Here is an 18,813-nt window from a genome sequence, read left to right as displayed (position 1 = left end):
CTGAATCCGTCAAAGAAACGACATGTAGTTAGAGGGAACTTCAGAGGTACCACAACTGTGTGTTGATTTCTGTGGAAATCCAGGCAGGCAAGTTCTGTTGACTCTTGCACGGAGATTTTGCTATGCGATCTGAAAGTCTTGAAATGAGGCAATATTTGTGCAGGGCAGAGATTCAAGGTTAACTTGGAGAGGTGTGACTGAGGAAGGCATCAGCAGGTGAAACCTGATGAAAGTGCACAAAAACGGATCTGGCCTCCAGAGGGCAGGAAAGGCTAATGGCAGAGAGCTTTCAGATGCCAAACACCTGACGTTCCCATGTTTGTCACACATGACATTCCGCAGTGACTAAACGTAGAACTACATAAGCTGTACCCATGCCACAGTAAAGGTTGGACATGAGTGCAGATCAAGGTAACCAGCAGCTCAATGGCCTGCAGACTAGACCAACAAATCCTGAAGTGAGCATGATCATGTCAGTACGCAACGCAACACCATTTTTCAAGGTTTAAACCTTGATGTTCTTGAACGAACTTCTCCTTGGCAGCTAAATGTCTGCCCATTTGAAATGTTGGCTCAGATTTTTCCAGCATCATGGAACTTCACCTTTTTCTAAACTGGTGCTGGTATCCAGATCCAGAAAATCACACCACCCCCCAACAACGTAGACAGGTCCTGAATTCACCAACAGGGGAAAGTAAGTGTGCTATGATTTACTTATGAAGGAAGCCATAGCCTGAGGGTTCATTTGTACTCAATTCCAATGAGCTCAAATGCAACCCATTTTCACTGCAGCAAGGTCTGTTTTTTTGCAGCTTAAGACACAACTACTTCTAAATGTTCATAGAAGGTGGGTAAGGTTAGTGGGCTGTCATTTTTTACATACTCAGTCCTATAAATTTCAAAAAAGAAATCAGTGTTTTTTGACATAATTCTAAGAGAATATTATTCCTGTTGACAGGTTCCACAATCAATGAATGTAATTTCTCCCGGCTTCTCCTGGCGATTGGAAACAGCACCAGCAAGGTGATGTTGGGACTCTTTGCAAGGCAGTGGCAAAATCCTGGCTGCAGTAAGCCCAGAAGAGGGACTCCTGGCATCATCAAGGCAGCAGCAGCAGAGCCAGGGACTCCTAGACTCATGTAGTGGGGCAAGCATGGGCCCAGCATGGGGCCCAGCATCGGGGGTGGCATTTGCGAGGTGAGATCTGCAACAAAGATGATGCGTAAAGAGTGGCAACTCCAACACTGGTGGGTCCAGCACAGGTGGCAGTGAGATGTTGGTGGAGGCACAACTGTCACTGGTGAGCCAGCCCAGGGCTCAGGGCTCATGGGGAAGGCAGCAGAACAAAGATCGACTCTCTTTCAGTTATATCTTTTTAGTTATTCTCTTAAACTTCCCAAAATGATGCCAGATTGTGGTGACAGTTGAAGCTCTTCACTGTATTTTATTTTATTATTCACCGTGAAATGCAAGTGATAATAAATCATTCAATTCAATGTTCAAATGCATTGCGCTGGCACTGACGATAGCATTGAAGTGCGCACCTTGCCACTTCCCTTTAACATGCTATATCCTGTTAAACTTCCATGTCATGCTGTTTTCCATTCAAAGGACAGGCACATACCTTTCAAAACTTTCTATTCTGCACCTAGAACTGTGGCCTAAATTTTTGCAATGCTAGAGCTTCACGAAAATGGCACTGAGGCCCAGATTCCCAATGTCCTGCTTCAAACTTTGCATCCACCATTTTTTCTGGTGGAAGAACAGGCAGGTTTACAAATCTGTAATTCATGAACTGCTCATGTAAAAATGCAGTTGCCTTCAACTGGTACACACTGCTGCAATTAAACATTGGTGGTGGGGGAGGTAGGGATGAATATTTAAAGATATGGTGCCAATCAAGTCTGCTTTGTCCTGTATCTCAATGTTCTTTAGTGTTGATGGAATTTCAACCAGGCAAATGGGAGTGTTCCATCAAATTCCTGATTTGAGCCTTGTTGACAGTGGACAGGCTTTGGGTAGTCAGAAGGTAATTTACTTGCTGTGGGATTTCTAGTCTCCAATCTCTAAATAGTGAATTCATCAGTAGACAATTAGTGCTTTGTTTTATTTCACTGCGTCCTGAGTCTTTTGTCTGCCATATTGTCATACTGGCTGAATTGGCCTGGAAAGGATAAGAACAAAGAGAAGTGGATTGAAGATATGGGTTGCCATGAGTTTGTACCAAATTTGCTTCGGGTCTTTAAAGGGCCATGTAGGGTGCATGGAGGGACATAAGTTGGTATAATGGTTAATAAGTGCCATGGGCGTTAATTTGGCATGTGGGCTATGGAAGCAGTTGGCATGGTGGCATGGTTTGACATGAATAGGTTATGCAATGTGTGCACAATGGTGAGGATGAGAAGGCTGTTTTATTTTACATAAACTGGAGCAATGTCCCAGATCACTGAGGCCAGCCTTTCAAACATCCAGGCTTCTGCACTGAGTATCCATTACGACTGCCTCCATATATTTCCAGCATTGTGGGCCTGCATCTTGTTAACGTAACAATCCTCTCAGCTCTGAATCCTAGAACCAAAATTAGAAATCAGGTGCTCTCTCCCAAATGGGGTTTGTGAAATTGGGAACTTTCCTGACTCAGAAGCAAAAACGTGGGCCTAACAATATTTATACAAATAACTTGGCCATAATAATTGAGCACTATTAGCATATTGCCATTCTGAAAGGTTTGGAACTGATGTACATAGCTGCATAAAACAGCTCCGTGCTTTCACATCAATTCAAAACTGAATGCTGCATTAATTATTTGCATGCTTACGTGATCATGTCTTCAGGCTCTTTGTTCAATATTTGTGTATTGGTCAACATCATACAGCGTCCAACTTCTTTGTCAAGGTGCCTTAAGATGCTATCTAGGGCTTTTCTTAGTTGTGGATAGTACAAAGATATTCCTGTGGAGTTAAGGGCAAAATCTAACTTTAGAATAGTTGTGACTGGCTTTGCTAACCTAGAGCACTGACCCTGAATTTCCTTGCAACCTGCAGTACCACCATTATACTAATAAAATTATTACGCCATTATACTAATAAAATCAAGAATATTTTATTTTACTACAATCAGCTTCTATCTGTCAGAGACAAATGGTTTTCTGGTGTTGTCAACAATCTGGTTCACCCAGACGCAACTGAAAAGAAAGATGATGGAATTGTTGCTGATTTGGCACTGTTCAGTGGTCTTGATGTAACATCCAGTGCAATCTCCCACCCAGTTTCAGGATGACATACTAGCTCACAGGTTCAGATGTCTGTTCCTCTTAGCTTCTGAGTCTTTCAGGAGAGTTTGCTAGTCTTCCTATATTAAGTTTGGTATAATTTTTAAAAAAATTTTACTGTTCATCAACATTCTTACTAAAATAAATTCCTGCTGCTCCCTACCCTCAATTTCCATCAATACTTAATCTATGTTCATTTGCATTAATCACCTAAATCACTGGAAACCGAGAGCTTAAATTCAATACTAGTGAACCCTGTTTCTCATGCATGAAATGGCCTCAACAATGGCATTTAATCTGCTCAATTGTGCCATTGCTAAATTGTTGTGATTGAGAGTCCAGGTCCCATTTCAATGTTTGGCTCGTTTCACATCTGAACTCTTCAATTTGTTAAGACTAAATGAGGCTTGTAAAGGTTTAACCAGTAGTCTTTCAAGTTTAGTACAATTTACTATGATGTGGTGTTATCTTGATACCCTCCACACAGGCCCCCACACAAAAAGTTGCCCTAAAGTCTTTCACAACTTAGTCTCCATTTATTAGAAAAAAATCAGAACTTTCTTTGAGTCTATAAAGCAATTGTGTTGACTTGTTGGCCTGCCCTTTGACCTGCTTCCTCATTGTCCACAGTCCTTGGGACTAGCTAAAATTGATTGCAAGCAGACTGGCTGGAGGACTGGGGCTGGCTTGCCCAAGTTATGACCGCAAAGCAGAAGGACAAAATTTCTCCAGTTCTTTGTTTTCTCACCACATTGTTGAGTGGTTGCTGGAATCATAGTAATTTGGAGTGCAATAAATGTAGGTTCTAATCTGTTTCTTTTTCCTATGTTATTTTAAACGCTACTACCAAATAAATAGTCTCCTGCATTTCGATGGAAACAGCTCAAATCCTTAAATTTTCTATTTGTGTTTGTTAGCCAGCTTGCTAATGAACTTGTAGTGTATTCTCACTGTTATTTCAACATTGTTGCTACAGCACAGATCCCACATCTGCACAATAAGTGTGAAATTTACTGGGAATATCACTCCCTTCTTTGTTTCCTTCCCTCACACCCCTAGGTCTTGTCCTGTTTGGGCTGCTTCCAACATAGCCAACCCATCTTCAAACATTTATTCTTCTCATTTGCATCCTGCCTAGCTATTATCACTCTCGGTTTATCATCTGCAATTGTCTGTCACTTGTCTCTCTCTCTGGGGGACTATCTCCATGTACTCTATTCTCTTCCCACCTTCCCAACCCCAACCCATCTTCAGTATAAATTCTACACTTCCCCAGCTACTTTCAGTTCTGACAAAGGGTCGCTGGGCTCAAAATGTTTGCTCTCCCAGACCTACTGTATTTGTCGAGCACTCTGAAACAAAAGCAGAAACTGCAATTCTTTGTCTTTGTCTTCCTCGAATTGATCACTGCCATATATTTGAGGTTGACTGGTCCCTTCTGCCCCACTTGGGAATGCATCTCAGATTAAATTCCATCTCCTATTTAATTGTGGCTTTAGTAATTTCAAAACAGATTCACAATTAAATGTCAACTTTTAACATCTACTTTTTAAACTAAATCTTAGATTTGCTGACACTGATTTCCATTTGCTATATCTTTTCTCAGATCAGATACTATCAATATCCCTTTCCAACGTCATTTGGTGCTCAGTTATTTCTCATGCTTCTGATTTTCTCCAGTTGTACACCCAAACACAACTTTATAATGGCTGCTGTCTATATGTGTAAAATATTTCAGAATGCAAGAAGTAGAATGTTATTTTAAAATTTCAGCATGGTTCCCTTAATTTCCTGCTGTAACTCATGGAATTCTATCCTATCAAAGTAAAAGAGAAGTTTATATTAACAACTTAAGACTGACCTATCATTTTTGCTTCTTCTTCAGTCAAGGTTTTACTCAAATAAGTCTTCTTCACTCTAAGTGTGTTTCCAGAAGGGAGTACAGCTCCTGTGTTAGGCATTGGAGGCTCCCCATCCTTCTGTTGCAAGTTGTCAGCAACCACAAGGAAAGCTCTCAAACCAATGTTCATTCTCTGTTAAGTATTGAAATATTGCAGAAGTACACAGTCAGTATTTTGGCATGAAATGATGAACTTCCTTAATTTATCCAGGTTAGGGTAAAAATTACACTCATTACTATACCTCTATATGACAATCCTCTTATTTGGCTATTAAATCAAAACGTCATGATCTATTTTATATGAATGATTTTCTTGTTTTCAAAACAGTTTAGCCATAATTTAAACAGTAAACACATTTTTGCACAAGATTTAGCAATAAACCCATAGAAGATAGTTGCTGCTGCTACAACTGATCATGGAAACAAGGGTTTGATAATGTCACAGTCTCAATTAGATTCAATAAGTTTTTAGCTTCTTTCATTGGTAGAAAACTGGTAAACAGCACCATTCATTAATTTAGAGAGAACTGTATATTTTAAATGAAATATTTATTTTTTGATAGCAAGTTTAAAATTACTGGTTAAAAAGAACTTTTTCTATATAAATACAATTATCTCAAAAAGAAAGAATCTTAAAGAAAAGCATGTTTTGGAAGGAATCAATAAATACCTCAGGATTCAGACTGAAGGTCTTTGGTGACTTTCCAACACTAAGAAGGTCAAATATGATTTCCTTCATAGCAAAATCTAACCGCTCCTAATAAGTGAAAAATATTTCTTAAAATTACTATCACATCAAACACATTCGGCAACTTTGTACAGAAACACTGAAAATGTCAAAATTTACAAAGAAAACTTGAATATGTGTAAAAAAACCCAAAATAACTCTGAATACTGGAAATCAGAAACAAAAACAGAAACTGCTCGAAAAACTCAGTTGGTGTGGCAGCATCTGTGGAGAGAAATCAGGGTTAACGTTTCAGTGATCCTTCCTCAGAACTGAAGGTAGCTAGGAAATGTTGGTTTTTATGCAGCAGATTTGGGAGGGGGGGGTGGGGTTGATAGAGGAGATAGGAGTAAACAATAGAAAGAGATAGAGCCCAAAGAGAGAGGAACAGTTGTATAGACAAAGGAGTGGATACCAGTCAGGCTAGAAAGGTGGATAGTCGTTAACAGGTACGGCTAGTGGCTAACAACGGGAGCTGTGTGTAATTACATACTATGTGATAAGACGGCCTGGTGTGTGTGGGGTTGGGGTAAGGACGTGGGAGAGCTCAAGCTGAAACCTATTGAATTCTATATTGAATCCAGAAGGCTGTGAGTTCCTAAGCGGAAAATGAGGTGCTGTTCTTCCAGCTTGTGCTGAGTTTCCCTGGAGCACTGCAGTAAGCCTGAGACAGAGATGTTGGCCAAGGAAGAAGGCTGCTTGTTGACGTGGCAGGCAACTGCAAGCTCAGGGTCTTTCTGCAGACAGAATGTAGGTCCTCTGCAAAGTGGTCACCCAGTCTATGCTTTGTTTCACCCACGTAGGGGAGACCACATTGTGAACACAAATGCATAAACCAGATTGAGTCAAAGTGCTGCTTCATCTGTGTGTTTGGCCATTGGATATGCAGGACGGAGGAAGCAAACAGGCAGGTGGTACACTTTCTACAGTTGTAGGGAAAGATGCCATGGGGCTGTGGGAGGATATTGCGAGTGAAGGAGGAGTGGACCAGGGTGTCTTGGAGGAAACGGTCCCTACGGTAAGCTACCAAGAGAGGGGAAGGGAATGTCTCTGGTGGTGGCATCCCACTGGAGGTGGCGGAAATGGTGACAAATGATCCTCTAGATGTGGATGCTGATGAGATGATAGGTAAGGACACGGGGTACCCTATCATTGTTGCGGGAGGGAACAAGGGAGGTGAGAACCAAAGTGCAGGAGATGGGTTGATCCCGGCTGAGGGCCTTGTCAGCTACACAGTGTTGGGGAATTCACGGTTGAGGAAGAAGATGGACATCTGGAGGCACCCTTGTTAAAGCTGGCATTATCAGAACAGATGTGACAGAAATGGAGGAACTGGGAAATGGAATAGAGTCTTTACATGAAGCAGGGCGAGAGGAAGTATAGTCAAAATAAATAAATGAACATCACACAACACAGAAATAAAAACTGAGGGCAGAATTTTCCATTTTTATTGTAAAGTCTGTTGACAAACACATTGGATGGCTTCACATCTGTCAATGCTTTGGGCAACTGATCTCACACTATCAACCATTTGATAGCTCAGTTTCCTTCCAAGCGAACCGCTGTGTCAGTTGCTCAGCAAAGCCCCATTAGTCTTCATTTCCACTCACAGGGTCACTTCCACCTCATCGACTCAAATTACTAACCCTTTTTGCTCTATGTTTACTATTCATTCAGCACCTGGTATGGTTATGCACACTCACAAAACACTGCTGCACCTATTTCCATTATACTCATCACCACTTGCGATGTTGATGCAGCACCATTCCATGCAATGCCATGTCAAACTGCTCCTGCCCTTTCACATTTACTCTTTACTGCTTGTCACAGATACAAGCTAGCCTGCCTTTCCTCCTACGTTAAAGTTTTCCCTCTAAGCGAGAAACTGATTCCTGCCCCTGTCAGCAGAAGTGCAATCTCTGAGCCCGAAGCTACTCTCTGCCCTTGTCTACTAATATGCTACCTCAGAGAAAAACCGCAGCCTGAGCAGACTGCCAAACACGTAATCTGATATTTTGAGGTGGTACGATGCTGTTGCTCACCTGAGTGATTGGAGGGCCCAGGGAATGATCATGTCAATTGATCACAATGCACCTACTGCAGTTGTAGTAGTTCCTTGTAAAGTGTGGTAACGTATTTGACAGATTCCCACTTGATTGCTGTTGTCAGGTTTTGGAAGCAGTGAATTTCTTGATTTGGCAGAGGATAGTTGGGAAGAGTAAGTTAATATGGGGAGTTGGGTGAACAAAAAGATGCAATAGGCTGCTCATCACCTTTTGAGATTTTGATGCCTTCTCAGGAGGAAGAACTTAATTGCAATAGCTTTTCATGATTTTTGGGCTCTCACATGATTAAATTATCACAGTTGACATTATTCTCACCACCTCAGGGAAGGGAAAATGGCAACCTCAAACTACTGGAAACTTTTAAGTCTGACTATTTGCTCTCATACTAGGCAAATATCATTCTGATGGATCTCAAGTGACTCTCAACAGTGGATGTGCTAAAACAGTTGTAGAAAATGAATTTTCAGATAATGCAATCATTTTGTTCTTTAAAGTATGCAACTTTCTCCAACAATCTTAAAGGTGCAATTGTCATTTTATTGTGTAAATGCAGCTCTTTATCTTGAAGTTTTGGGTTAATAGGATCATAGGGAACCCAATTAATAGTTAACAGTTTTGAGTGGAGTGGAATAAATTGATTCCTTACTTTCAATTTTACCCCTGTGCAACTTTCTGCTCTTAATACTTTGGGGTTCTATTCAAATGTGCATTCAAAGCTATTTCGGGGAAACTGGCTGCAAACAGCACACTTCCCTTTCAGTTCGTTTAGAACTGATCAATGCCATTCACATCTAAGCCATGTTCATATTGGAAAACAGACTAATTTCTTTTGCGTTACAATGATACTTCAACATTTTAAGTCTGTTTATAATGATTCTTTTGGTTATTGTTTTTCCAACCAATCACCGAACAGAAATTAAATGGTATCATTTAGGAGGAATTGTTATAAACCATGGTCCAAAAAAGCAACTGCTATAAAGCCAAAACAAAAAAAAATCTCTTTCAACATTTAATTAGTAAAATCAATGCACAGTGCTTCACATCTGTGGCAGGAACTGAATACATGGGTGGAGACTCTGCTTACTGGCGAGAAAACTGTCTCCATTGAAATCCATGATCGGATTTTATAGTCAAACAATTAGTTACCTAAGGTTGTGACTTCAGTCATCCTGAGGAAAATGCTGGAGATTAGAGAAGCAGCAAAGTGGAGCAGGCTGATTGGGACTAGTCAGGCAGGACTCAGCAAGGTATGGAGACTGGGAGCGGTGATCACACCCGTAGGGTTATAATTTTGCATGGGTGGGACGGACCTTATGCCAGGGGGTCCTCAAACAGGAGGACCCCACCTCTACATAAGCCCACATTCAGGTAACAAAGATACACCTATCAGCCTGGCCAAGTGGCATGGATACCCTGCTGGTGGTAAAATGTCAGCACCGATGGGAGGAGGGTTTTAAGTGACCAATTAAGAAGGTCAATTTGCTAGAGTACCCAACATCTCCATCTCACAGTCCAGTGAATGTGGGTAGGCCACAGATACAGCATTTCCTCACCATCCCACAAAATATTATGCCTCCTCCAACACCAGTTTGCACAATGGGATGCAAAATTCCAGCCTCTAATTCTGTATGCACGTGGGGAGCTGTTTACATTGAAGTTGAAGAAGGCAATCATGTGATTTCCAACAAGTTCTTTTTATGTTTGTACATGGAATATATACTTTTCCTCCTGTAACCATCAGCTCTTTAAGACTCTGGATTACAGATCTCGGAATCTCTTCAATTGTTAAAACATTTATATAAGAAGGTTGTTAGAATATTATCAAGTTATTAATGAATCTTAAAAACCGAAAGAACTGCAGATGCTGTCAATCAGAAACAAAAGCAGAAATTGCTGGAAAAGCTCAGCAGATCTGGCAGAATTTGTTTATTTTCATTTAAATTTACTCTGCTACTGAGCAAGAACAAAGTCAACGTAACAGATAGAGCAAATTGTGATCGCTTTCCATACCTGAGCGATGAACTGTATGATTTTCACAAAAATGTTGAGAGGCATATCCCTGGGCACCACACTGCGAGATCCTTTGGGAAAAAGTGTTGTGGTAATGCTTCCAAGTCGACTGTAATGGAAAGAGATTGATGACTGACCAAGTACACTCCTCGAAGGAAAATGATGAAAATGTTACTGCACACGTAATCACACAGAGAATGAATTGCTCAATTTTAATGAACATTAGCTGATCATGAAAACAGCTTCAAATCAATTAAGCACTTTTCTTCCTCGAGTAATCGCATTTCAAGCAATTTTTGATGATTTGTAGCCAGCTGTTGTAAGGTTTAAAAGGAAAAGACGTTGTAACAGCATTTGAGATTTTTGCCGTTGAAAACAGTAAAAATGAAACTTTACGGTTCTTGCAAAGATTTGTAGCTCGGTTTGTGGGTGAAGTTGTTGTCTTGCTCGCTGAGCTGGCTGGTTATTGTTCAGTAGTTTTGTCACATTGCTAAGTAAAATCATCAGTGCCGCCTCTGATGAAGTGATGTTGTTCTAATCCGCTGGTGTTATATACGATCCGGTCTGTGGAGGTGTTTTGTGTCATTTCCGGTTCTTTCTGCAAGGGTTTGTATCTGGGGTCTAATACGACATGTTTATTGATCACGGGCGGAGAACCAGGCCTCTAGGAATTCCTGTGTGCGTCCATGTTTGGCTTGAGCTAGGATGGTCATTGCTTCCCAGTTAAATTGATGGTCTTTGTTGGCCGAGTGTACTGAAATGAGGGTAAGTTCATTGTGTCATTTTGCTGCTAGCCGCAAATCGCTGGAAACTACTTTAGCACCGGATAAGAAGTGGATCTTGGCAGCAAGTTGTGTAAAACATTAGTTCCAAGTATACAGAGGTCATCTCAAATCACAGTGTATCATGGGAAGACTGAACATAGTGTTCTTGAGTTTGCAATGAAAGCAAGGAGCCCTGGCTCCAAACAACATTAACCAAAACTTCGGGTATACCTTTTGGTAACAAAACTGCTGACAGGCTGAGGAAACATTTTAAGACATTAGTCTCTGCTGCAAAGAAAGGGTCATTTCAAAATTTGGAATGCAATGCCTAATTTGTACAGCTTGTTTTATCCTCAAAGCAAACCTATTAGTAAATAAAAACCAGAAGAACTGCGGATGCTGTAAATCAGGAACAAAGAGAAAGTTGTTGGAAAAGCTCAGGAGGTCTGGCAGCATCTGTGGAGGAGAAAACAGAGTTAACATTTCGGGTCTGGTGACCCTTCCTCAGAACTGATGGTGGCAGGGAAAACATCAGTTTATATGCAGAAAATAGCATCTGATGATCCACCTCAAGCAAGATGCCACCACCAGATACATATTCCCCTCCCCTCCCTTGTCTGCATTCCGCAGGGACCGTTCCCTCCGGGACATCCTGGTCCATACTTCCTTCACCCACAATACCTCCCCACAGCCCTCCAGCACCTTCCCCTGTATCCAGCGAAGGTGCAACAGCTGCGCATTTACCTCCTCCCTCCCCAGTATCCAAGGGCTCAAACATACCTTCCAGGTGAAGCAACACTTCACCTGCACTGAGATAATGGGAACTGCAGATGCTGGAGAATCCAAGATAACAAAGTGTGAAGCTGGATGAACACAGCAGGCCAAGCAGCATCTCAGGAGCACAAAAGCTTTTGTGCTCCTGAGATGCTGCTTGACCTGCTATGTTCATCCAGCTTCACACTTTATTAACTTCACCTGCACTTCCCAGAATCTAGTCTACTGCATTCGCTGCTCACAATGTGGTCTCCTCTACACTGGGGCAACAAAGCGTAGACTTGGCAACTGCTTCGCAGAACATCTATGTTCTGCTCACAAAAAAGACCTTGAACTACCTGTTGCCTGCCACTTCAATGCATCACCTTGCTCCCTGGCCTACATCTCTGTCTCCGGGCTTGCTACAGTGTTCCAGTGAAGCCCAGCGCAACAGCCACATCATTTACCGCTTGGGGAATCTACACCCCTTCAGACTCAATATTAAGTTCAATAATTTTAGGGCCTTAACTCTCCCATGTCCCTGACATCCACCCGACACACCAGGCCTTGTTACCACATAGTCTGCCATGACACACTCCCTGTTGTTAGTCACTAATAGTCCCCATTAACAACTATTCACCCTCCCAGCCTGATCGTTAGCAACTCCTTTGTCTGTCAAACTGTCTTTCTGTCTCTTTGAGCTCTATCCTATTGTTTGCCCCCATCCCACTCACCTCCCTATTTTCTGCAATGTAAACTGATATTTTCCCAGCCACCATCCGTGCTGAGCAAGGGTCACCAGACCCAAAATGTTAACTCTGGTTTTCTCCTCCAAAGATGCTGCCAAATCTATCAGCAACTCGTCTCCAGGTCCCCTGATCAATCAGACAGGGTGGATAGGTGTAATGAGGCAGTTGATGCCACTATGAATAAATTATACACAAAGGCAGGGTTCACCAAACAGACATGGATTGAAGTTGTGAAGTGGCATGCAACAAAAGTGTTATACTGAGAACCTGAAACTAGTGCCAGAAAAGGTTCAATGGTTTCAAGAGGTCAAGCAAGTGGAGTATTGTGCAGTTCTCAACAGCGGCCATCACTCTCTCACCTCTCCAGAATTTTCTTGTACATCAGTTCCAAGTGCACAGAGGGTATCTCAAATCAGGGTGTATTTTTTCCAGCCTCTTCCTCAAATCACCATCTAAATGGACATCATATATACTGATCTGTACCTTATGGTCCTCAGTCACCCTCCTCAGACATGAGAAGTTGTTGGCGGATAGGATCAGGGTAAACCCTAAGGCTTTCTATAGGTATTTAAGGAATAAAAGAATGACGAAAGTAAGATTCGGCCCAGTCAAGGATAGTAGTGGTTAGTTGTGTGTGGAGTCAGATGAGATAGGGGAAGCACTAAATGAATATTTTTCAACAGTATTCACTCTAGAAAACGACAATGTTGTCGAGGAGAATACTGAGATACAGGCTACTAGACTGGGTGGGATTGAGGTTCACAAGGAAGAGGTATTAGAAATTCTTCAGAGGGTGAAGATAGATAAGTCCCCTGGGCCGGACGGGATTTATCCTAGGATCCTCTGGGAAGCCAGGGACGAGATTGCCGAGCCTTTGGCATTGATCTTTAACTCGTCGTTGTCTACAGGAATAGTGCCAGGCGACTGGAGGATAGCGCATGTGGTTCCCCTGTTCAAGCAGGGGAGTAGAGACAACCCTGGTAATTATAGACCAGTAAGCCTTACCTCAGTTGTTGGTAAAGTGTTGGAAAAGGTTATAAGGGATAGGATTTGTAATCATCTAGAAAAGAATAAATTGATTAGGGATAGTCAGCACAGTTTTGTGAAGGGAACGCCGTGCCTCACAAACCTTATTGAGTTCTTTGAGAAGGTGACCAAACAGGTAGATGAGAATAAACCAGTTGATGTGGTGTATATGGATTTCAGCAAGGCATTTGATAAGATTCTCCACAATAGGCAATTATACAAGATGTGGAGGAATGGGATTGTGGGAGATATAGCAGTTTGGATCGGAAATTGGCTTGCTGAAAGAAGACAGAGGGTGGTAGTTGATGGGAAATGTTCATCCTGGAGACCAGTTACTAGTGGTGTACCGCAAGGGTCGATGTTAGGTCCACTGCTGTTTGTCATATTTATAAATGACCTGGACGAGGGCATAGAAGGATGGGTTAGTAAATTTGCAGACGACACGAAGGTCAGTAGAATTGTGGATAGTGAGGAAGGATGCTGTAGGTTGCAGAGAGACATAGATAAGCTGCAGAGCTGGGCTGAGAGGTGGCAAATGGAGTTTAATGCAGACAAGTGTGAGGTGATGCAGTTTGTTAGGAGTAAGCAGAAGGCAAAGTACAGGGCTAATGGTAAGATTCTTAGTAGCGTAGATGAGCAGAGAGATCTCGGTGTCCATGTACACAGATCCTTGAAATTTGCCACCCAGGTTGACAGGGCTGTTAAGAAGGCATACAGTTGTTTTAGCTTTTATTAATAGAGGGATCGAGTTCCAGAACCAAGAGGTTATGGTGAAGCTGTACAAAACTCTGGTACGGCCACACTTGGAGTATTGTGTACAGTTCTGGGCACCGCATTATAAGAAGGATGTGGAAGCTTTGGAAAGGGTACAGAGGAGATTTACTAGGATGTTGCCTGGTATGGAGGGAAGGTCTTACGAGGAAAGGCTGAGGGGCTTGAGGCTGTTTTCGTTAGAGAGAAGAAGGTTGAGGTGTGACTTAATTGAAACATATAATCAGAGGGTTAGATAGGGTGGATAGGGAGAGCCTTTTTCCTAGGATGGTGACGGCGAGCATGAGGGGGCATAGCTTTAAATTGAGGGGTGGAAGATATAGGACAGATGGCAGAGGTAGTTTCTTTACTCAGAGAGTAGTAAGGGAATGGAACGCTTTGCCTGCAATGGTAGTAGATTCGCCAACTTTAGGTATATTTAAGTCATCATTGGATAAGCATATGGACGTACATGGAATAGCGTAGGTTAGATGGGCTTGAGATCGGTATGACAGGTCGGCACAACATCAAGGGCTGAAGAGCCTGTACTGTGCTGTAATGTTCTACGTTCTATGTTCTTTATTTCTCTCTTCCATCCTCACAAATCATTTAGCTTCTCACAATCTTAACTCACTGTTCATTCTCATTCCAGAAAAAGAGAACTCAATTCCAAGAGGAGGCAGAGAACTGGGTTGGAACTGGCATTTATACGTAAGGAATCCTGGAGGTTGGCATGATGACAGCAGTAAAGGCCCAGAGACAGAGAGATGGCCACAGGCTTGGGGCATGGTTTTCTGGAATACAACGGTTTGCACCTCTTGCTAAAATGTAGGGGTTCACATCTGTAAGAAGAATGGCTGCCTTTCAGGCACTTAATGGTCAATGGGCCATTAGTAGGATTGAAAGAACATTTCCCTTCCTCAGGAAGGCCATTTTGGAGAACTTGCAGCAAATCAAAAGCTTTGAGCCACCAGAAACAATGGCCACTGTTAGCATGGCATTCATAGTTTGAAGTCACAGTCAGAGCTGGATTAAGGGTCTTGGCTAGTGTTTGTGGGTCTCATTAGGCCCACTGAAGGGTACACTGCGGGATCAGGATTTAACAGAAAAACCGGGTAGGCTGACAACTTAGGGGAGGCCCTCTGATAGGTCCAGGCTTTCCCACCACTGCTTAAATCTTGGTTTTGGCAGGACTTGGGTGGGCATGAGTTTAGTGGATTGCTCAGTGCAAACTCCACTATTGATAAAACTGTGGTGCGGACAGGTAGGTAACATGATGCTGCCAGCTGGACTTTATATGCCCCTCACCCTCACCTTCAAACTCGCTGATTAAAACATATAAAGATTGGTGACAACTAAAAACAGAATAATCTGGCACTCAATCATTGCTCATGTTGAATCAATGCCATCAACACATCAAATGTTAAAATACAAACTATGTTAACCCTATTCCTCCTAAATTAAGCACTTACACATGTCTTTCATTTCCCATACGTACACCGTCAAAGATGACACCGTTAGGTGGTGGCGGCCATGGAGATCTCAGAGATGGACTAGCACTCTACAACACACTGTTAACATGACACATACACATCACTCGTTTGCACACTTCAATGTGTCCACCATCCGAGATAGACTGAGAGGCACAGAGTGAGAAGCAGCTAGTTGCTAGAGACAGAGATCGCAGTAAAAATCCATACTCAAGGGTGCAGGAAACTTCAAGCCTTGTTCAGCTAGACACAGATGATGAGTTCTGTAAGTCATATACTAAATGGGTACTTGTGGAGCAGCACTGAGGAATGTATGTGCATCTGTCAGGGCTTTCCAAGGCATTCTGCAGGTGCCCATCTCTAATGTAAGCTTTTTGAAGCCATGGACCTTGAAAGAGTGACACACCTCAGAGTCATATATGACAGGCCACTAGGAGTATGAGGCCCATAACAATGGCCTGGGCATTCCATGTGTTATTTCACAAAGTATCAACCAAAGTTTTATCTTGCTGGTTAAATGAAACACACAAATACAGTCAAGTGCTCACATAAGCCAGGAAGTGTAGGTCACCCTGACAGGGAAGATAAAGAAAAAAAGATGTTGACAATGAGGGGTCTTCTCAGTGATTCCTTATCCCCCTGCTGCCACTTCCCCGACTCTGATATAGATGCACATGATACATTCTGCTGCATGGCCAAATCTAACAATGTACTGATGCTGGTGCGGTATTCTTTGGTGAGCCCTTCACATCTTCAAAATCCACAGGACATAGGCCACAGAAGGCAAGATGTTAAGTGATGCTAGGAAACCAATTGGGTCTGGGAAGGTTGACAGATTGAATTTGGGAGCTCGAAGATGATTGTAACGCTGAACTTAAGGAAAAGGGCTGGTAGGGATTGTAGTCCTGAAGCTGATAAGAACTAGGGTGAGATTGTAGCTCCAAAGTTTCTAGTCCCAGGCCTTGAGTTCAGGCACACTTGCCAATCTGGTGTACTTCAGGCAGGCCTGAAAGGCTAGCCTAGGCTTTAGGCAGTCTCATCTCCTGACACCACCAGAAGGCAGTTTTGAGAACAACTGGGAAGGGTGGTATGGACGTCAGGATTGCGGTCCTGAGATACACGTGGGGTGATAGACCTTTTCTGTACTTTTTTATTCATAATAGGTTTTTCCCATTTTTTCATCTTGTCTCTTTAGATGTAACCCTTGCTGAATTGTCTGGTTTCTTTGGGCAATTGCACAACCTGGATGTTGGATGGGACGACACCCTGTGCTATGCTGACTCTGACCACAGGCTTGCTAGGCTCCTTATTCCTGCCCATGGCAGGCTGCAAGTGGAAGGGATGGTATAGCTCTGACATTCTGGGTTGCATTGTTCCATTAGCTCCAGAATATTAATGGTCTAATACTCAAACAGCACAGTCCTTGAGAGAAGATAATAAAATGTGAGGCTGGATGAACACAGCAGGCCAAGCAGCATCTCAGGAGCACAAAAGCTGACGTTTCGGGCCTGGACCCTTCATCAGAGAGCAGTCCTTGAGAGGATGGTGTTGAGCTGCTTTCTTGAACTGCTACAGTCCATTTGATGTAGGTACATGCACTGTGCGGTTAGGGAGTGTGTTTCAGGAATTTGACCTGGCAACAGTAAAAGGAATGGTGACATATTTCCAAGTCAGGATGGCGAATGGCTTGGATAGGAACTTGTAGGTGGTGGTACTCCTAAGTGGAAGGCCTGAGAATGAGACAAAGTCAACAGTGTTTCATCTCAAAATTAATGAGTGGGAAACCTTTGCAAACACGACATCAATGATCAACTGAAGCAAGTGTGGACGGTGCATTGTGATATCTCAGCAGCTGAGCCCTGGAAGGGTGCCATCATTGACAGCCAGAGTCACACTTACACACAAGGGCAATGAACGGCCACCTTTCCATATGGTTGGACATTTTTTTCCTATAAACTATAGAGAGTGTAATCAACTGCCATGAAAACTGGAGATTTTGAAGGCACAGATGTTCAGAGAACTGAACGGAATTGAAGCTTGAAATATATCTGGTGTTGAGGGTATCAGTTTCTTCATGATGCATTTCTGGGGATCTCCTTGAGCTGTATTTGGCTAGAGAAAATTTGGCTGCTACTCCTTCCTGTTAAAGTTGCTCCTCATAGTTAAAAGGCTCTGAATTACATTTCAAACTACCCGATGTAGCTTCCTGGCAGATCCACAGAGAGTTCCTGCTGCACTTGTAAGTCACCCTAGTTAACATAGGAAGAAGCCAAAATCACATTGATTTTCCTGACTTTTCTACCCCATTAAGTGTGAACTGTCTGTCAACAATGAGGCTAGGAAAATACTGTATCAAGAATTTTTGGTTTTAACTGCTAGTGCACAAAGTTCCCAGTCAACAGCACAACACATTAGATTAATTTGTGTAGCACTAATGACTTGGAAGAAAGGTCAAGCCAGTCAATAAGAAATTACCTAAAAAGGAGACACCTATGCAGAATCTTGCGCTATTCCTGGCAGGAGGAATGAACCTGAGCAGAACTTACCTGCATGAGAGGCCAAAGTACGGTTTCAGACAACAGGACAAAAATTTGCAAGTGGACTCTTTGAACTTTAGCTGGATGAGGGTTGAAATCTGTCTTGGGAAGGGAAGCAGGCTGGCTGAGCAAGGGTGGAAGGGCCAGAAGGTTTAGCTGCAGGTGCCCACTCAGTTCCAAGTAATGGTCCTGGCTTACAGGGAATGAATGTCTGTTTGAATATCCTTTAAACGTGTTGCCAAGACCTGTGATGCCATAAGGTAACAGCTGGAACAAAGACTGTCCACCCTTCAAATGTGCTCCTCATGCATGCATAAAAACAGACCCAACCCCATGAGGAAGTATTACCCACTTCCATGATCACTGTCAACTTTGTAGTTCGAGAGCAAAAGATTCTGCTCTGTAAGACTATAGTACCATATGAATATAAGAATAAAGGAAAGCATCCGTTGTTTTAAGTACAAGCAAAAAAAAAAACCACTGAATTGGCACACAAATATTACCAAGTATGCAGCAATTGAAGGAGTAGAAATGGAATTGTACAATTATACAAAATACATTATAAATGCTTTACAGGGAGAGGCAATGTAAGAATTAGCCTTTTACAACATAATGGTCCTGCACAAGCTGCAACAGAGACAAACTAGTAAATCACATAATGAATATCTATGACACTCATCGATGAAACTCATTTCGTGCAAGAAAATAATATTCCAGTTACTTGTGAGTTGGAAATTATTAAAACTGTAAACATTGTTACCTACTAGTAT

The 18,813-nt window shown here is 42.4% G+C and overlaps 1 protein-coding gene across 7 annotated transcripts in view; it reads right to left on the bottom strand.

The window, feature by feature from the left end:
* Positions 1-18,813, bottom strand: part of LOC125453068 (protein furry homolog) — a 301,124-nt gene that overhangs the window by 172,762 nt on the left and 109,549 nt on the right. For all 7 annotated transcript variants that reach the window (XR_009445855.1, XR_009445856.1, XM_059646706.1 and 4 more), the window contains exons 13-16: positions 9,975-10,083; positions 5,842-5,928; positions 5,133-5,304; positions 2,819-2,951 (exon numbers count right to left, since the gene is read on the bottom strand). Coding sequence is in view for 5 of the 7 variants with exons in the window: in XM_059646706.1 (XP_059502689.1) it covers positions 2,819-2,951; positions 5,133-5,304; positions 5,842-5,928; positions 9,975-10,083 (501 nt within the window). In the remaining 2 variants the exon portion in view is untranslated. The remainder of the gene's footprint in view (positions 1-2,818; positions 2,952-5,132; positions 5,305-5,841; positions 5,929-9,974; positions 10,084-18,813) is intronic.

Source organism: Stegostoma tigrinum, chromosome 6, assembly GCF_030684315.1.
Source record: "Stegostoma tigrinum isolate sSteTig4 chromosome 6, sSteTig4.hap1, whole genome shotgun sequence".
NCBI lineage: Eukaryota > Metazoa > Chordata > Chondrichthyes > Orectolobiformes > Stegostomatidae > Stegostoma > Stegostoma tigrinum.
This window is presented reverse-complemented; position numbering and strand designations above follow the sequence as displayed.